Raw genomic sequence first — 19,714 nt, forward strand, 5'->3', positions numbered from 1 at the left:
AGTGTCCGTCACCAAGAGTGGCTCAGCAGCATCACTACTGACCGAGGTGGCTGAGTCCTAAAAGGACATAGCTGCTAGACTGGGTCTGTGGCAGGTGATGAGGGTAAAACATACTTGACCTCATCCTCACCAATCTGCCTGCTGCAGATGCATCTGTCCATGACAGTATTGGTAGGAGTGACCTGGTGAAGACAAAGTCCTGTCTTAACATTGAGGATACACTCCATCATGTTGTGTGTGGCTCTACCACCGTGGAAAATGGAATAGATTTTGAACATATCTAGCAATGCAAAACTGGGCACTGTGGGCCATCAGCAGCAGCAGAATTGTACTCGACCACAACCTGTAACCTCATAGCGTGGCATTTACCCCACTCTACTATTACCATCAAGCTGGGAATGAACCCTGGTTCAGTAAAGAGTGCAGAAAGGTATGCCAGGAGCAGCACCAGGCATACCTCAATGAGGTGTCAGCCTGGTGAAGCTACAATCCAGGACGGCATGTGTGCCAACAGTGTAAGCAGCATGTGATAGACAGAGCTAAGTGATTCCACAACCAATGGATCAGATCAAAGCTCTGCAGTCCTGCCACATCCAATTGTGAATGGTGGTGGACAATTAAACAACTGACTGGAGGAGGTGGCTCCACAAATATCCCCATCCTCAATGATGGGGAGCCCAGCACATCAGTGAAAAATATGAGGCTGAAGCATTTCCAGCCAGAGGTGCCAAGTGAATGATGCATCTCAGCCTCCTCCTGAAGTCCCCAGCATCACAGATTGTCAGTCTTCAGCCAATTCGATTCACTCCGTGTGATAGCAAGGAATGACTGAAGGCACTGGATACTGCTAAGGCTATGGGCCCTGACAACATTCCGGCAATAGTACTGAAGACACGTGCTCCAGAACTAGCTGCACCCTTAGCCAAGTTGTTCCAGTACAGCTACAACACTGGCATCTACCTAGCAATGTGGAAAATTGCCCAGGTATCTCCTCTACACACAAAGCAGGACAAATCAAACCCGGCCAATTACCGCCCAGTCTGCTCTCGATCATCAGTAAAGTGGAAGGTGTCGTCGACAGTGCTATCAAACGGCACTTGCTTAGCAATAACCTGCTCAGTGACACTCTGTTTGGGTTTTGCCAGGGCCACTCGGCTCCTGGCCTCATCACAGCCTTGATTCAAACATGGACAAAAGAGCTGAACAAAAGAAGTGAGGTGAGAGTGACATCAAGGCAGCATTTGACCAAGTCTGGCATCAAGGAGCCCTAGCAAAACTGGAATGAATGGGAATTGGGGGAAAACTCTCCGATGTTTGGAGTCATACCGTGTGCAAAGGAAGTTGGTTGTGGTTGTTGGAGGTCAATCATCTCAGCTCTGCATGTGTTCCTCGGGGTAGTGTCCTAGGCCCTACCATCTTCAGCTGCTTTATCAATGACCTTCCCTCCACTATAAGCTCTGAAGTGGGGATGTTCGCCGACAACTGCACAATGTTCACCATTCGCGACTCCTCAGATACTGAAGCAGTCCTTGTAGAAATGCAGCAAGACCTGGACAATACCCAGGCTTGGGCTGATATGCAGCAAGTAATATTTGCACCACACAAGTGCCAGATAATGGCCATCCCCAACAAGAGAGAATCTAACTATCTCCCTTGACATTCAATTGCATTATGATTGCTGAATCCCCCACTATCAATATCCTAGGGGTTACCATTGACCAGAAACTGAACTGGAGTAGACATGTAAATACCGTGGCTACAAGAAAGAGCAGTTCAGAGGTTATGAATCCCGTGGCGAGTAACTCCTCCTGACTCCCCAAAGCCTGCAGCAACACACCAAGGCTACTTAGACAGCACCTTCCAAACCTGCGACTTCTACCAGCTAGAAGGACAAGGGCAGCAGCTGCATGGGAACACTGTAAGTCCCCTCCAAGCCACACACCATACGGATGTACCTACCCCACATGGACTGCAGCGGTTCAAGAAGGCAGCTCACTACCACCTTCTCGAGGGCAATTAGGGATGGGAATAAATGCTGGCCTAGCCAGCGACGCCCACATCCCTTGAACGAATAATTTAAAAAAAAAAATTCTGGGTGCCAGGATGTGAGGGCTTGCGAGAGGGTGCAAAAAAGATTTAAGAGAATGGTTCCAGGGATGAGAGAGTTCAGTTACATGGAGAGATTGGCGAAGCTGGTGCTGTTCTCCTTAGAGAAGAGGTTGAGGCTTCTAAACAGAGTAGATAGTGAGAAACTGTTCTTATTGACAGAAGGGTCAAGAACCAGAGGACACAGATTTTAAGTAATTGACAAAGAATCAAAGACGTAATGAGGTTAAAAAAAAATTACGCAGCGAATGGCTATGATCTGGAATGCACTGCTTGAAAGGGTGGTGGGGCAGATTCAGTCGGCTTTCAAAAGGGAATTTGGTACGAACATGAGAGAGAATTTGCAGCGCAACGGGGAAAGGGCTGGGGATTGGGACTAGCTAAATTGTTCCTAAAACGGCACAGCCTCGACCGGTCTCCCATGCTGTAACCATTCTGTGATTCTGTGAATGCACTCTTGCTTTTCACTGTAATGGCTGTTTTAAGTTTGGACAGCCTTGATCCACTTCTAAATCATAAAATGCTTGTATTTCTTAAGTATTTGGGTAGTGCCACTCGGGCTGCAAGACAAAAGTAGAAGAGTGGTACTGATCAGGTAGTGCTGCTTTTCTGAGGTTGGGTGAGCCTTTGATATGCTTTACAAGGAATGTTTGATGCTAACAGATAATGGAATGTTGATTTTCTTTAGTGACTAATTTTTTGAGAGCAAAATTTTCAATCTCCCACTCCAAACAAATTTATTCCAGTGTGTTTCTTTTCATTGTTTTGAATGTTCTACACGTGAAATATTTTATTGTTGATCTATTATACTACAAAGTCAAATTTATTTCTTGCAATAGTGTTTCAGAATTGTGTAGATTCTGTGCTCTTCTGTAATTTCAGGTTTGGCTTGAGCAACAAATTTGAATCAGAATTCCCTTCATCGTTAACAGGAAAGGTAAATCATCAATTTCTCTTCTTGAGCCAAGTTTCCATTTGCTGGTGGTGGGGGCAGAACTTGCAACTGAACAATTTTTCAAAGCTGTCATTATTTAAATTAAAATGCATTACATGTGGGTAGTGCTAACATATTTTGGAAGAAAAAGTCTGTTTAAAAATGTGTGCCATAGCTGTGACTTTAACATGAAGTCGTCATGCAACATTAGACAGTTTACACCAATACAAGAGTCATAACCCCCAAGTTAGCAGGTCATAAAGACGTCCATGAACATTGTAATTTTTATGGCCGATGGTGATGGCCATATTTTATATAGGGTCTAATTCATGCTTTGTTTCTTGTTACGACCGAGGCGAGAGGAGTGCATTGTCTTTTCTAGTTCCACTTCTCCACAAGTCACAACATCTATTTATATGTTTACCTGGTTAATGATACAGCCAATCATATGGTCTATATTTTATCCCAGAATACAATATACTAACCAGGTTTCTTTAATAAATGACAAAATTATCAGTTTATTATAAAACAAGACTTAACCAGTAACGAAGCAAAGCATTAACACACCGACTAAAATATAAAAGTTCCCTTTTTAAAAATTCCCCAAGTACACTCACTCACACAGTTGCTCATTTTTGACGAAAAAGAAGGAAATCAGTTGTCCCTTTCAAGGTCTGGCATCCGAGTGTACGGAGATGGGTCACTAGCATCGTTTCAGAAGCACTCCGTTCTGGAGGTGTTGAGAAATATTCTAGTAGGCTTTTAGGAGAAATGTGGCATCAAGGTTTTTCCACCAGAACACACCTGAATTACAGGATTTCTTTTCAGCTCCTCAGGAGCTATACGACACCAGGGATATTTTGCTCTTCCACACTGAATCTGGGCAGGATTTCTTCAAAAAGGTACAGAAGGTGGTGAGCTGGGTGGTTTCCTTTCTCCTTGGCAGGAAAACACCAACTGTCGTCAAACAGTTCACAGCGCAACTAACTGAAAAAAAATGTCCAAACCCCAAACAGAGAGGTGACCTCCTGACCTCCATAAACCTTGACATGTGGCTTCTCTGTAACCATTTTCCCGCAAGGCACCAAGGATTCTGCTGTTTTCTGAGCCCAAATCACAGGTGGCCTCCAGCACAGGTGGTTTTCAAGCAACATCTTGTTCTGTTGATAAACTTGGTTAAAAGAAAAACACATCCATGGCATCTTTTTCAATTTTAACACAAGTCCTGAAAAAATTACAATGTTAAAAATGGAAGCACTTTTATAGCACTCTATCACCATTTGTACTTCAGCATTTGAAACATTTACTCTGTCAGTGCCATCCAAACTGAAGGATCTAAATACTCTTGTTGTACTCTTGGATAATTAGTTTTCTCTCTTTCTCTGGAAATTGACCACTTTTTAGTACCATTTTACTCAGCAAGTAGTTTTACAAATCTTGAAGAAAAATTGAGAACATAAAGCAGTGTCACAACTAGAAGATCCTAAAACTATTAAGTTTCCTTTCTCCATTGTCTTTTCACTTTTATCCTTTTTCTTTGCTACTGTAAGTTTAAAAATATTTGTTATCCACCCTGATTTAAGCATTGTCAGAGTGATGATAACTTAGTTGTACATTGTTTACTGTGTATAGGCCCCACTGAATTGAACAATTATGTCTTAAAAAGGGCGAGAAAAAGCATCGGACTTTATTTGAATGCGTGAAGCATTTGTAACAAGGTAGACGAATTAATGGCACAAATAGAGATAAATGGGTTTGATCTGATCGCAATTACAGAGATGTAGTTGCATGGTGACCAAGGTAGGGAACTAAATATTCCAGGATACCTGATGTTTCAAAAAGACAGAAAAAATGGCCTTGATAACGGATGACATAAGGGCAGTAATGAGAAAGGATCTTGGCTCAGAAGAACAGAAAGTAGAATCAGTATAGATGGAGATGAAAAATAACAAGGGTCAGAAAATACCGATGAGAGCAGTTTTTTTTAGCAACCCCAACAGTACCTATACTTTTGGACAGAGTATTAATCAAGAAATAAAAGGAGCTTGTAAGAAGCGCAATGCAATAATTGTTGGGGGCTTGTCTAATCTTCAAATAGACTGGACAAATCAAATTAACAAAAGTAGTCTGGAGGATGCGTTCTTGCAATGCTTCAAGACCGTTTCCTCGAACAATATGGTACGGAAACAACTAGGGAAAAGGCTATTTTAGATCTTGTTTTGCGTAATGAGACAGGGTTAATTAATTTTAAAATAAGAGATTGTCTGGAAAAGAGTAATCATAATATGATAAATTCAATGTGAAATTCTAACAGTGATGCACATTAGTCCAAAACTAGAGTATTGAACTTAAATAAAGTCAGTTACCTAACAGAGAGGTGAGTTGGCTAAAGTGGATTGAAGAATTGGATTAAAGGGTATGATGGTAGATGAACAATGTTGAACATTTAAAGAAATATTTCATAATTCTCAATCAACATTCCATTGAAAAATAAAAGCTCCGTGGGTCAAGTGATCCATCTGTGTCTAAGTAAAGAGGTTAAGGATAGTATTAAAAGAGACGGCTTATAATGCCAAGCGTATTAAGCCTGAGGAGTTGGACAGTTTCAAATACCAACAAAGGATAACCAAAAAATTGATAGATGGAGCAAATAGAATGAGAGTAAACTAGCAAGAAATATAAAAATAGATTGTAAGAGCTTCTACAAGTATGTAAAAAGGGAGTAGTGAAAGTAAACATGGGTCCTTTAGAGGCTGAGACAGGAGAAATTATGTGAAATAAGGAAATGGCAGAGAAGTTAAATATTTTATGTCTGTCTTCAAAAAACATAAATAGTGGGGAACCAAGGGCCTAGTGAGAGCGAGGAGCTTAAAGTAATTAATATTAGTAAAGAAAAAGTACTGGAGAAATTAATGGGGCTAAAAGCCGACAAATCCCCTGGACCTGATTGCCTACATGTTAGGGTTCTAAAACAGGTGGCTGCAGAGATAATGGATGCATTAGTTGTGATCTTCTGAAATTCCCTAGTTTCTGAAATGGCCCCAGTAGATTGGAAGAAAGCAAACGTAACACATACTCAAAAAAGGAAGGAGAGAGAAAACCGAACTCGAGGCCAGTTAGCCTGACATCAATCATTGTGGAAAATGCTAGAATCCATTAGAAAGGAAGTGGTAACAGGGCACTTAAAATCCTAGTGTGATGAGACAGAGTCAACATGGTTTTATGAAAGAGTCATTGAGTTTGGCAAGTCTTAAAGTTTTTTTGAGGATATAACTAGCAGAGTAGATAAAGGAGAACCAGTGAATGTAGTACATTTTGGATTTTCAAAAGGCATTCAATAAAAGCCACATGAAAGGTTATTGCATAGATAAGGCTCATGAGGTTGGGTGTAATAAATTTGCAAGGATAACAGGATTGGGCAAATGACAGAAAACAGAATATGGAATGAGAGGGTAATTTTCAGGCTGGCAAGTTATTACTGATGGGGTGCTGCAAGGATCATTGCTGGGGCTTCAACTATTTACAATCTATATTCCTGACTTAGATGAAGGGCCAAGTGGAATATGTCCAATTTTGCTGATGATGCAAAGCTAGGTGGAAAATTAAACTGTGAGGAGGATGCAGAGTCTGTTAAGGGATGTAAACAGGTTAAGTGAGTGAGCAAGAAGGTGGCAGATCGTGTATAATGTGGGGAAATGTAAAGTTACTCACTTTGTGGTGGAAAGAATAGCAAAACAGGACATTTTTTAAATGGTGAGAAACTATTAAATATTGGTGTTCAAAGGGATTTGGGTGTTCTTGTACATGAAACACAAAGTTAACATGCAGATATAGCAAGCAATTACGAAAGCAAATGGTATATTGACCTTTATTGAAAGGGGTTTGGCGTACAAAAGTTGTACAGGGCTTTGGTGAAACCACACCTGGAGTACTCTGTACAGTTTTGGTTTCCGTACCTAAGGAAGGATGTACTCGCCTTAGAAGCGGTGCAATGAAGGTTCACTTGGTTGATTCCTAGGATGAGAGGGTTGTCCAATAAGGAGAGATTGAATAGAATAGACCAATTCTCTCTGGAGTTTAGAAGAATGAGGTGATCTGATTGAACCTTAGGTTTCTCAGAGGGCTTGACAGAGCAGTTGTTGTTGTTGTTGTTTCCCTGGCTCAAGAGACTGGAACTAGGGGAAATAGGATAAGGGGTTGGCCATTTAGGACTGAGACGGGGAGAAAATGCTTCATTAAGGGTTATGAATCTTTGGAGTTCTCGACCTCAGAGGGTAGTGGATGCTCAGTTGTTGAGTGTATTAAAGGCTGCGATTGATAAATTTTTGGTCTCTAAGGGAATCAAGAGATATGAGGATCAGGTGGGAAAGTGCAGTTGAGGCCAAGGATCAGGCATGGCCTAATTAAATGGCAGAGGAGGCTCAGAGGCCAAATGGCCGACTCCTATTTTTCACTCTCATGTTCTTAGCTCTCTGCTCCCTATCTCTGTAACCTTCAAACCTACTGTATTCCTTCCCAGTTTACAATCAGAATGTACATATCCTAATAATTGCCACATAACCAGGCCTATGTAACTTGAGTATCCATTTTCCCTGTGCATGCATTTTGGCTACCACTCCAGACCTGTGTCCATCACTTCTATTTTCACTTTTTCTATATGCCCCTTATAGATTTCTCTCCCCTGTCATATTTAGTTTAGTTTAGAGATACAGCACTGAAACAGGCCCTTCGGCCCACTGAGTCTGTGCCGACCATCAACCACCCATTTATACTAATCCTACACTAATCCCATATTCCTACCACATCCCCACCTGTCCCTACATTTCCCTACCACCTACCTATACTAGGGACAATTTATAATGGCCAATTTACCTACCAACTTGCAAGTCTTTTGGCTTGTGGGAGGAAACCGGAGCACCCGGAGAAAACCCACGCAGACACAGGGAGAACTTGCAAACTCCACACAGGCAGTACCCAGAATTGAACCCGGGTCGCTGGAGCAGGAGTAGGCCATTCAGCCCGTTGAGCCTGTTCCACCATTGAGTACGACCATGGCTGATCGTCCACTTCAATGCCTTTTTCCCCACACTAACCCCATATCCCTTTATGTTATTGGTATTTAAAAATCGGTCAATCTCTGCTTTAAATGTACTCAATGACTGAGCTTCCACAGCCCTCTGGGGAGAGAATACCAAAGATTCACAACCCTCTTAGTAAAGAAATTTCTCCTTATCTCTGTCCGAAGTGACTTCTCCCTTATTTTGAAATTGTGTGCCCTGGTTCTAGACTCCCAAACCAAGGGAAACATCTTACCTGCATCTACTCTGTCTATTCTTTTAATTATGTTGTAGGTTTCAATGAGATCATCTCTCATTCTTCAAAACTCTAGAGCATACAGGCCCAGTTTCCCCAATCTCTCTTCATAGGACAATCCCGTTATCCCGGGGACAAGTCTGGTGAACCTTCGTTGCACTCTCTCTATGGCAGTAACATCCTTCCTAAGGTAAGGGACCCAAAACTCTACACAGTACTCCAGGTGCGGTCGAACCAAGGTTCTATACAATTGAAGCAAGACTTCACTACTCCTGAACTCAAATCCTCTTGCGATAAAGGCTAACATACCATTAGCCTTCCGAATTGCTTGCTGCACCTGCATGTTAGTTTTCAGTGACTTGTTGATGAGGACACCCCGGTCCTTTGTACATCTACACTTTCTAATCTCTTACCATTTAAGAAATACTCTGCACCTCATTGTCTTCTTTGGCAAGAGGAACACTCACATTTTTCCACATTATATTCCAACTGCCATGTTCTTGTCCACTCACTAAGTCTGTCCAAATCCCCTTGAAGCTACTTTCCATCTTCCTCAAAACACACATTCCCACCTAGTTTTATGTCCTCCTTGAACTTGGAAATATTAAGTTTGGTCCCAACATCCAAATCATTGATATATATTGTGAACAGCTGAGGCCCAAGTACTGATCTTTGCAGTACCCCACTAGTCACAGCCTGCCATTGCGAGAATGACCTATTTATTTCTACTCTCTTTTCTGCCAGTTAACCAATTTTTAATCCATGCCAGTATATTACCTCCTATCTCATGTGCTTTAATTTTGCTAACCAACCTCCTGTGGGGGACTTTATCAAAAGCCCTCTGAAAATCCAAATACTATGTCCACCGACTCCCCTTTATCAATTCTGTTAGTAACATCCTCAGAAAAAACTCCAACAGGTTCGTCAAACATGATTTCCCATTCATAAATCCATGTTGACTATGCCCAATCAGATCCTTATTATCCAAGTGCCCATTTATTGCATCCTTTAGAATAGATTCTACCATTTTCCGTACTACTGATGTAAGGCGAAGAGGTCTGTAGTTCCCTGTTTTCTCTCTCCCTCCCTTCCTTAAATAGTGGGGTGACATTTGCTACCTTCCAATCTGTAGGAGCCATTCCAGAATCTATAGAATTTTGGAAGATGATCGCCAACACATCCACGATCTCCATAGTTGCCTGTTTCAACACTCTGGGATGTCGAATATCCGGCCCTGGGGACTTATCAACCTTCAGCCCCATTAATTTCTCCAACACAGCCTTCTTACTAATTTCCTTCAATTCCTCATTCTTCCTAGTCCCTTGGATCTCATAATTCTGGGAGATTTCTTGTATCTTCCTTAGTGAAGACAGACACAAAGTAATCATTCAGCTTCTCTGCCATTTCTCTACTCCCCATTATAAATTCTCCTGACTGCTGTAATAGACCCACATTTGTCTTAGCCAAACATTTCCTTTTTACGTACTGTTACGACTGAGGCGGGGGGAGTGCACTTTTTTTTTTCTCATTCCACTTCTCCACAGGTCACAACATATATTTAAATGTTTACCCAGTTACCGATATGGTCAATCATAGACTCTATTTTTATTCCAGAATAAAAGACGCCAACCAGGTTTCTGTAATAAACAAAAAAATTATGGATTTGTTATAAAACAAGACTTCATCAGTAATGAAGCAAAGCATAAAGCAGATCGAAATATGAAAGTTCCCCATTTGCCTTTGCCCTTCACACACACAGGTTAACTGAAAAAGAGATTTTTTTCCTATAGAGCTTTGTTAGAAAAAAAAGACGCAGCAAAGAAGAATACTTTTGGCCAAATACTTGCTAATTCTTGAAGAAGAAAAAAATGATCTGGCAAGATGTCAGTTGTCCTTTTTTGGATTGGTGTCCCAAATATGCATAGATGGCTGTCTCTGGGATCTTCCTCGAACAGGTCTTTTCTGGCGACATTTAGGATCAGTTTGGCAGGCTTTCCAGAAGAAATGTGGCAACAGGGGTTTCTGGCAGGCCTTTCAGGAGGAATGCAGCATAAATTTCTAGATTTCTTACACTCGCTTCAAAGAACTTCTCAAAGAGATGGAAAAAGGCTGAGCTGGGGTTTTTTCTGTGGCAGCTTGATTCTTAAACTCGTTTCAGAACATTGTCCAAACTGCAACTGACTGTTTTTGGTTTCACTTTGGACAATCTCGAGTCAAGCCTCCTGACCCCTATAAATCTTGACCTGTCACTTCTCTGTAAACATCATCTCCAAGTCGAAAAGCCTCTGCTAGGTATTTATTTGAAGATGGGTGACTTCCTGTAAGATGAAAGCAAAATACTGCAGATGCTGGAAATCTGAAATAAAAACAAAGTGCTGGAAATACTCAGGTTAGGCAGCATCTGTGGAGAGAGAAACAAAGTTAACATTTCAGGTCTGTGACCTTTCATCAGACCTGCTGAGTATTTCCAGCACTTTCTGTTTTTATTTCTGACTTCCAGTATGGGTTATTTACAAACCAAGTCCAAAAGACCTTCTGATGAGCTGAGTGAAGAAACATCCATGGAAACATTTTCAGTTTTCCCAAATAAAACAATGTTCATAATTCTAAAATACACGAGTCCTCAAAAAATACTAAACCAAAAATATCGAAGCACTGTTGTAGCAGTACCTATAGAAGCCTTTACGGTCTGTTTTTATGTTTTTTGCTAGTTTACATTCATATTCTGTTCTCCCTTTCTTTACCAGTTTCTTGGTCCTCCTTTGTTGTATTCTAAAATCCTCCCAATCCTCAGGTTTACTACTATTCCTGGCAATTTTGTAGGCCTTTTCTTTTAATCGTATACAATCCTTAACTTCCTTTGTTAGCCACGATTGACTGACCTTTCTTTTGGGGTTTTGTGCCTTGAATATATAGTTGCTGTAAACTATGTAATCATTCTTTAAAGACTATCCATTGCCTATGCACTGTCATACTTTTTATTACACTTTCCCAATCCACCTCAGCCAATTTGCCCCTCACATCTTCATAATTTCCTTTGTTCAAATTTAATACCCTGGCTTCAGATTGAACTACCTTACTTTCAAACTTAATGTAAAATTCGATCATATTATGGTCACTCATCGCTAAAGGTTCTTTTACAACAAGATTATTAATTAGCCCTTTCTCATTACATAAAACTAGATCTAAAATAGCCTGTTCTCTAGCCAGTTCCGCAACATACTGTTCGAGAAAACTATCCATAACACACTCCAGAAACTGGTCCTCCACAGTATTAGTGCTCATTAGATTTACCCAGTCTATATGCAGATTGAATTCACCCATGATTACTGTATTACCCACGCTACATGCTTCTCTAATCTCCTGATTAATGCCATGCCCCACACTACCATTACTGTTTTGCCTATAAACAACTCCAACTAACATTTGCTGCCCCTGGCTGTTTCTGAGTTCCACCTAAACAGATTTCCACATTTTGTTCTTCCGATCTGAGATCCTCATTTACTAATATACTGATCCCATCATTTCTTATCAGTGCAAGACCACCTCCTTTTCCTTTTTTTCCTCCTTTAATTTTTTCCTTCTTGGGAACTCTGCCCTCCCAAGTTCCTACTCCAACCCCACAGGACTTTTCAACCTTGCTACTGTCCTACTGTCGTGGGCTTGACTCCCTCCTTGATAAACCTCTAGCTTCCCTCAGTACCTCTCTTAGCATCCTCCAAAGGGCCCATCGAGTCAACTGCCTCACTACGAGCCGCAGTTCCAACTACCCAATCCTACTCTCTCATCGACCTTCCCATCCAGCTGGCGACTAATCTTGCCAATCTCCTCCCCATCCTATTCACCAGTGCTGACCCTTTAGATTCTGCTGGCGAATCAGCTATCACTGTCCCTCTCCACATCTCCCTCCATAATGTCTGTTCACTGTGAACATGGCCCTTGCCACCTATAAGGTCATTGTGGATAATTAGATCGCATCATGGCCTTGATGAAGACCTGGCTGAAGAGTGAGTTAAACCTTTCCCCTAAATGAAGTTTTCCCACTTGACTTTCCCTTCTACCACTTGCCCACTACCTCTTCTTCTCCCCGCCCCACCCCCCCCAACCCCAACCCCAAGACGATTGTGGTGGTGATGCCGCTCTTATCAAAACACACTTTGGTCTGTCCCCTAATTCTCCTCCTTTGAGCATCTCATTTTGTTCCATGCCTCTTAGTTAAAATAATCATTCTCTGTAGCCCACTCAAGCACCATAAAAATGTTCTCACCATGATATCTTCGCTGCTTTTCTCCCTCAGCCTCGGCACTGAGTGACTTCTCATCCTCGATGATTTCAACCTCCATCTCAGTACATCGTACTCAATCTACCTCTTGAGTTCACTGCCCTCCTATCCTCCCTAAATCTCTCCATCCATATAGACTCCCCAACTCGTATTCAGACCCCTTTGATAGGAACATAGGAGCAGGCTATTCAGTCCGTCGAGCCTGTTCTGTCATTCAGTTAGATCATGGCTGATCATCTACCTCAACCACACTTTGCTGCACTACCCTCATATCCCTTGATATCATGAGCATCCAGATATCTATTGATTTCTGTCTTGAACATACCCGATGATTGAGCTTCCACAGCCCTCTGGAGTAGAGAATTCGAAAGATCCAGCACCCACTGCGTCAAGAAATTTCTCCTCATGTCAATCTAAAATGGCCTACCCCCTATTCTGAGACTATGTCCCCTGGTTCTAGATCCACTAGTCCGGGGAAACATCCCTTTGCAAGATTCGATAAAAGAGGGGTGGTTTATGCCCCTTCTAAGGTGTGAACAGATTTGGCAGCACGAAGCTTGTGAATTGACTTTCTTGAGATAAAGGTAAAGACAAGTTTATTAAGTTTTCAGATAAACCATAGCCACAAACTCAGGCAGTGATTAACAGTCTAACACAGATATTTCCCGTATTAGAGACTGGATGGCAAAGCACGCGACTCTTTCTCATGCAGCTGTTGGTCTACGAGTTTTTTTTGGTTGGTCTCCTCTCCGTCTCTCGTCTCTTTTTCGCAAATTTTCAGCCGTACAATGTCAAAGACAAGACTTCTTTTATCCTGGCAGCTTTCCAATTAACCCTCCCTTCTCCCAATCTTTGATTAGTCTTGAATTAAAGGATGCCTTTCTTAACCAACCAATGATTATTTTTATAATGGTTGTTAGACTTTCAGATTTACACCAGTAATACCCCTTTTTGTTGACTATATCAATGCTTTTACATTCTGAGGTTCCTTATCTCATTACGAGAGAAATCTACACAGATGCTGTTTTTACTGTCTACTCTCAAGGTCTCACCCTTTTTACTGCAAGTAAGCATTTTAAAACTTGACATAATCTCCCAGATTCCCTCTACCATGACACCTTGTCTATACTGTGCCCTATTTCCTAAGTTTTCCCACATTACCATATTACGAAGGGTTCGAATAAAGTTGTTAGTTTATGATAATTTGCTTATTAGTCTATAATAGCTAGATTTTAACAATTTGTACTCTGGTTAGTAACTTTTAGTAACGTAATAATCTTACAATTGCCCCCAGTTGAGGGGGAGGTATTCTTATCGACCCCTCACTAATTATTTTACTATTTTTGAGAGAAGCCGCGAGCTCTATGCTTCGTGTTTTGTAACACGCTTGTTTCACAAGGCGCCTCAAATAGCTAAGCATGAAGAGTCCGACGACTAACACTCTTGCCTGGGTTAGTATCATAAATATGGACAGGATCCAGAGCCATGGGTGTTGGCCTACATTATATACAGTCTCCCACCATTGGTGGTTGCCTAGCCATTCTATTTCCTGCATTCATAAGATCATAAGAACTAGGAGCAGGAGTAGGCCGTCCGGTCCCTCGAGCCTGCTCCGCCATTCAATAAGATCATGGCTGATCTTTTCGTGGACTCAGATCCACTTACCCGCGCTCTCACCGTATCCCTTAATTCCTTTATTGTTCAAAAACGCTTTAAAAACGTTTACTGAAGAAGCATCAACTACTTCACTGGGCAAGGAATTCCATAGATTAACAACCCTCTGGGTGAAGAAGTTCCTTCTTAATTTATTCCTAAATTTGCTCCCTCTAATCTTGAGGCTATGCCCTCTTGTCCTAGCTTCACCTGCCAGTGGAAACATCCTCTCTACTTGTATCTTCTCTATTCCCTTCATAATTTTATATGTTTCTATAAGATCCCCCCTCATTCTTCTGAATTCCAATAAATATAATCCCAATCTACTCAGTCTCTCTTCATAAGCCAACCCCCTCAACTCCGGAATCAACCTAGTGAACCTCCTCTGCACCCTCTCCAGTGCCAGTACATCCTTTCTCAAGTAAGGAGACCAAAACTGCACACAGTACTCCAGGTGCGGCCTCACCCGTACCGTATACAGCTGCAACATAACCTCTCTGCTTTTAAACTCAATCCCTTTAGCAACGAAGGACAAAATTCCATTTGCCTTCCTAATTACTTGCTGTACCTGCAGACCGACCTTCTGCGATTCATGCACAAGGACACCCAGGTCCCTCTGCATAGCAGCATGCTGCAACTTTTTACCATTCAAGTAATAATCCTTTTTACTGTTACTCCTACCGAAATGAATGACTTCACATTTATTAACATGGTATTCCATCTGCCAGACCTTTGCCCACTCACTCAATGTATCTATGTTCCTCTGCAAAGTTTCACAGTCATCTGCACACTTTGCTCTGCCACTCATCTTAGTGTCGTCTGCAAACTTTGACACCCTACATGTGGTCCCCAACTCCAAATCATCTATATAAATTGTAAATAATTGCGGTCCCAACACCGATCCCTGAGGCACACCACTAGTGACTGATTGCCAACCAGAATAGCACTCATTTATCCCCACTCTCTGCTTCCTGTTAGTCAACCAATCCTCTATCCATGCTAATACTTTACCCCCAACGCCATGCATCCTTATCTTATGCAGCAGCCTCTTGTGTGGCACCTTGTCGAAGGCCTTTTGGAAATCTAGGTACACCACATCCACTGGGTCCCCATTGTCCACCTTGCTCGTAATGTCATCATAGAATTCCAAAAGATTTGTCAAGCATGACCTGCCGTTCATGAACCCATGCTGCGTCTGCCCAACGGGACAATTTCTATCGAGATGCCCTGCTATTTCTTCCTTGATAATAGATTCAAGCATCTTCCCCACTACAGAGGTTAAGCTAACCGGTCTATAATTCCCCATCTTTTGTCTACCTCCCTTTTTAAACAGTGGCGTCACATCTGCTGTTTTCCAATCTGCTGGGACTACCCCAGAGTCCAGAGAATTTTGGAAAATTACCGCCAGTGCACCTGCTATTTCTCCCACCATCTCTTTTAGTACCCTGGGATGCATTCCATCAGGGCCAGGAGACTTATCAATCCTTAGCTCCATTAGCTTGCCCAACACTACCTCTTCCGTAATAATGATTGTTTCCAGGTCCTCACCTACGTTTGTCTCTTTGTCAATTACTGGCATGTTATTAATGTCCTCCACTGTGAAGACCGATACAAAATACCTGTTCAATGCCTCGGCCATTTCATCATATCCCATAACTAAATTCCCCTTCTCATCCTCTAAAGGACCAGCGTTTACTTTAGCCACTCTTTTTCGTTTTATATATTTATAGAAACTACAGTCATTGTTCTGCATCATTTTTATTAAGTGTTTCTGTGAGGTGGTGGTCCTTTTCTATTCCAGGCTGCAGTGCTGACTGCTCTACTGATACCCAGCCATTCCCCTTCCTTGATTCTGACCTGCCTAATCATGGTAGCAAGATCCATGGCCCAATCACACTTGTCACAAAAGCGTCATGTTACATTCATTGCAGTAAGGTTCTCTACATCCTGCCAAGTTGTGTGGTCACAATCCTTCTATCATGCATGGACTTAGAAGATTCTCCAGCTCTTTCTTTGCCTGTATCCATCTTGTGGCTAGTTCTTACTAAATATTGTTTTCTTCCAAGCCCTTGAATTGTCCGATATTTTTAAAAAAAAATTTTACTCCCTCTGATCATTACCAATGTGTTTAATTTATCCTGATTATTGTAAAGTCATTTTCTCTATGAAGTGTGTGTCAATGCCTTGATAATTTGAAATATTGTCTCTACTAGCCGCATTAACCATTTCACTGCCATGCGGTTTGTCAAATAGTTGCACATATCTGAGACCCATTCTTCAGTGCATTTCACTATGTATTTTGCATGTTAGTTGCTTCACATGTAACAAATCACATCTGCACTCTTACACTGGTGTCCCAGTTTCATGTTGCACGTTCTTGACTCGCCGGTGGTCTTGGCAAAAGATCAAGAGTGGTGGGGGGTTGGGGGAGGGTGGTGGTGGTATCTGTCTGACATCTTTGCCTATCGCCCCCTGCATGGTCCCAATGTCTTGGGTAGTAGCCAGACTATCAAATACAGCTGTGTTTTTAAAAAAAACATAGTCAAGGATACAAAAATCTCCAAGAGTAAGTTAAGAACGTAAGAAATAGGAGCAGGAGTAGGCCATTCAGCCCCTCAAGCCTGCCCTGCCATTCAATAAGATCATGGCTGATCTGTCCCAGGCCTCAACTCCTCTTTTGAGCCTGCTCCGCATAACCCTCGACTCCCCGAGATTTCAAAAATCTGTCTACCTCCTCCTTAAATACATTTACTGACCTAGCCTCCACAACTCTGAGGCAGAGAATTCCAGAGATTCACCACCCTCTGACAGAAGAAATTCCTTTGCATCTTAGTTTTAAATGTGTGCCCCCTTATTCTGTAACTATGTCCCCTAGTTCGAGATTCCCCCACCAGTGGAAATATATTCTCAACATCTACCCTGTCAAGCCCCCTTAAAATCGTATATGTTTCAATAAAATCACCCCTCATTCTTCTAAACTTCAATGAATAAAGGCCTAACCTGTTTAGCTGTTCTTGATGAGACTACCCCTTCATCCCAAGAATCAGCCAAGTGAATCTTTTCTGAAGTGCCTCCAATGCTAGTATATCCTTCCTTAAATACAGGGACCAAAACTGTATGCAGTACTCCAGGTGTGGCCTCACCAACACCCTGTACAGTTGTAACAAGACTTCCCTATTTTTAAACTATAACCCCCTAGCAATAAAGGCCAAAATTCCATTTGCCTTCCTAATTACTTGCTGCATCTGCATGCTAACCTTTTGTGTTTCATGTACAAGAACACCCAGATCCCTCTGTACTGCAGTATTTTGTAGTCTTTCTCCAGCTAAATAATAATCTGCCTTTTTATTCTTCCTACCTCACACTTTCCCACATTGAACTCCATCTGCCAAGTTTTTGTCCACTCACTTAACCTATCTATTTCCCTTTGCAGATTCTTTGTGTCCTCATCACAACATGCCTTCCTACCTATTTTTGTATCGTCAGCAAATTTAGATACACTACACTCTGTCCCTTCCTCCAAGTCATTAATATAGATAGTAAATAGTTGAGGCCCGAGGACCGATCCTTGTGGCACCCCACTAGTTATGGCTTTCCAACCTGAAAAAGACCCATTGATCCTGACTCTGCCTTCTGTGTGTTAGCCAATCGTCAATCCATGCCAACACATTACCCCCAATATCCTGAGCTCTTATTTTGTGCACTAACCTTTTATGTGGCACCTTATCTTCTGAAAATCCAAGTACACTACATCTACTGGTTCCCCTTAATACACTTTGCTTGTTATCTCCTCAAAGAACTCTAACACATTTGCCAAACATGATTTCCCTTTCATAAAACCATGTTGACTCTGTTTGATTGCATTATGTTTTTCTAAATGTCCTGCTATTTCTTCCTTAATAATGGACTCTAGCATTTTCCCAATGACAGATGTTCAGCTAACTAGTCTATAGTTCCCTTCTTTCTGTCTCCCTCCTTTCTTGAATAGGGACGTTACATTAGTGGCTTTCTAATCCGCTGGTACCCTACCAGTGAGATTTGGTATATTATGACCAATGCCTCCACTTACACTGCAGCCACTTCTTTGAAAACCCTTGGATGCAGGCCATCAGGTCCTGGCGACTTGTCTGCCTTTAGTCCCATCAGTTTGTCAAGCACCTTTTCCATAGTGATAGAGTTTGCTACAAGTTCCTCCCTCCCATTTACACCTTGCTCATCTATTATTGTTGGGATGTTTATAGTGTCCTCCACCGTGAAGACCGATGCAAAATATTGGTTTAAGTTATCTGCCATTTCCCTGTTCCCTGTTATTAATTCCCAGTCTCATCCTCTAAAGGTCCCACGCTTACTTTAGCTACTCTCTTCCTTTTTATGTACCCATAGAAGCTCTTGCTGTTTGTTTTTATATTTCTTGCCAATTTACTCTCATCAATTTTCTCCCTCTTTATTAGCTTTTTAGTCATCCGCTGCTGGTTTCCAAAAAAATTCCCAATACTCTGGCCGACCACTAGCTTTTGCTGATTTGTACGCCTTTGTTTTTGATTTGATACTCTCCTGAACTTCCTTTGTTATCCACGGGTGATTCATCGTTCTCATAGAGTCCTTCTTTCTGACCAGAATAAATGTTTGCTGTGTGCTATGAAATATCTGCTTAAATGTCTGCCACTGCTCATCTACTGACTTTCCCTGTAGTCTATTTTCTCAGCCCACATTAGACAACTCTTTCTTCATACTTCTGTAATTGCCCTTGTTTAAGTTGAAGACACTGGTTTGAGACTCAAGTTGCTCACCCTCAAATTGAATTTGAAATTCTACCATGTTATGATCGCTTCCCCCTAGGGGATCCTTAACTACAAGATCTCTTATTAATCCTACCTCATTACACATTACCAAATCTAAAATAGACTGTTCCCGGGTAGGTTCTGCAACGTATTGTTCTAAGAAACAATCCCTGATGCACTCTACAAATTCGTCTTCCATGCTACCCTTGCCAATTTGATTTGTTTAGTTTATATGCAGATTAAAATCACCCAAGATAATTGCGGTGCCCTTCTTACACGCCTCCATAATTTCCTGATTAATACTTTGTGCTACAGAGAGGCAACTCCTTGGGGGCCTATAGACCACTCCCACCCGTGATTTCTTTCCTTTGCTATTCCCTATTTCCACCCAAACTGATTCTCCATCACGATCTATTACACCTGTATTATTACTCTCAACTGCACTGATCCCTTGGTAAGTCAGCAAATTACCAGTCTTATCTACACTTTCTTGACTCTTTCTCGAAAGCTCGGGACTTCTACACAATATTAATTTAACATTTGAATTCTAATTTCACCATTGCATGTCCCCAACATTCCTTTATTAGCTCTTGCATCAGCCAGATCTAATTGCCAATTCCCATTAATTATAATTCTATTTCATTT

General features: G+C 41.6%; 1 protein-coding gene across 1 annotated transcript in view; it reads left to right on the forward strand.

Moving 5' to 3' along the window:
- LOC137372025 (cysteine-rich hydrophobic domain-containing protein 2) overlaps nucleotides 1–19,714 on the forward strand; it is a 123,055-nt gene that overhangs the window by 49,401 nt on the left and 53,940 nt on the right. The window contains exon 2 of the mRNA XM_068035307.1: nucleotides 2,989–3,043. Within this exon, the coding sequence (XP_067891408.1) occupies nucleotides 2,989–3,043 (55 nt within the window). The remainder of the gene's footprint in view (nucleotides 1–2,988; nucleotides 3,044–19,714) is intronic.

The sequence above is a fragment of the Heterodontus francisci genome, chromosome 1 (genome assembly GCF_036365525.1).
Source record: "Heterodontus francisci isolate sHetFra1 chromosome 1, sHetFra1.hap1, whole genome shotgun sequence".
Classification (NCBI taxonomy): Eukaryota; Metazoa; Chordata; class Chondrichthyes; order Heterodontiformes; family Heterodontidae; genus Heterodontus; species Heterodontus francisci.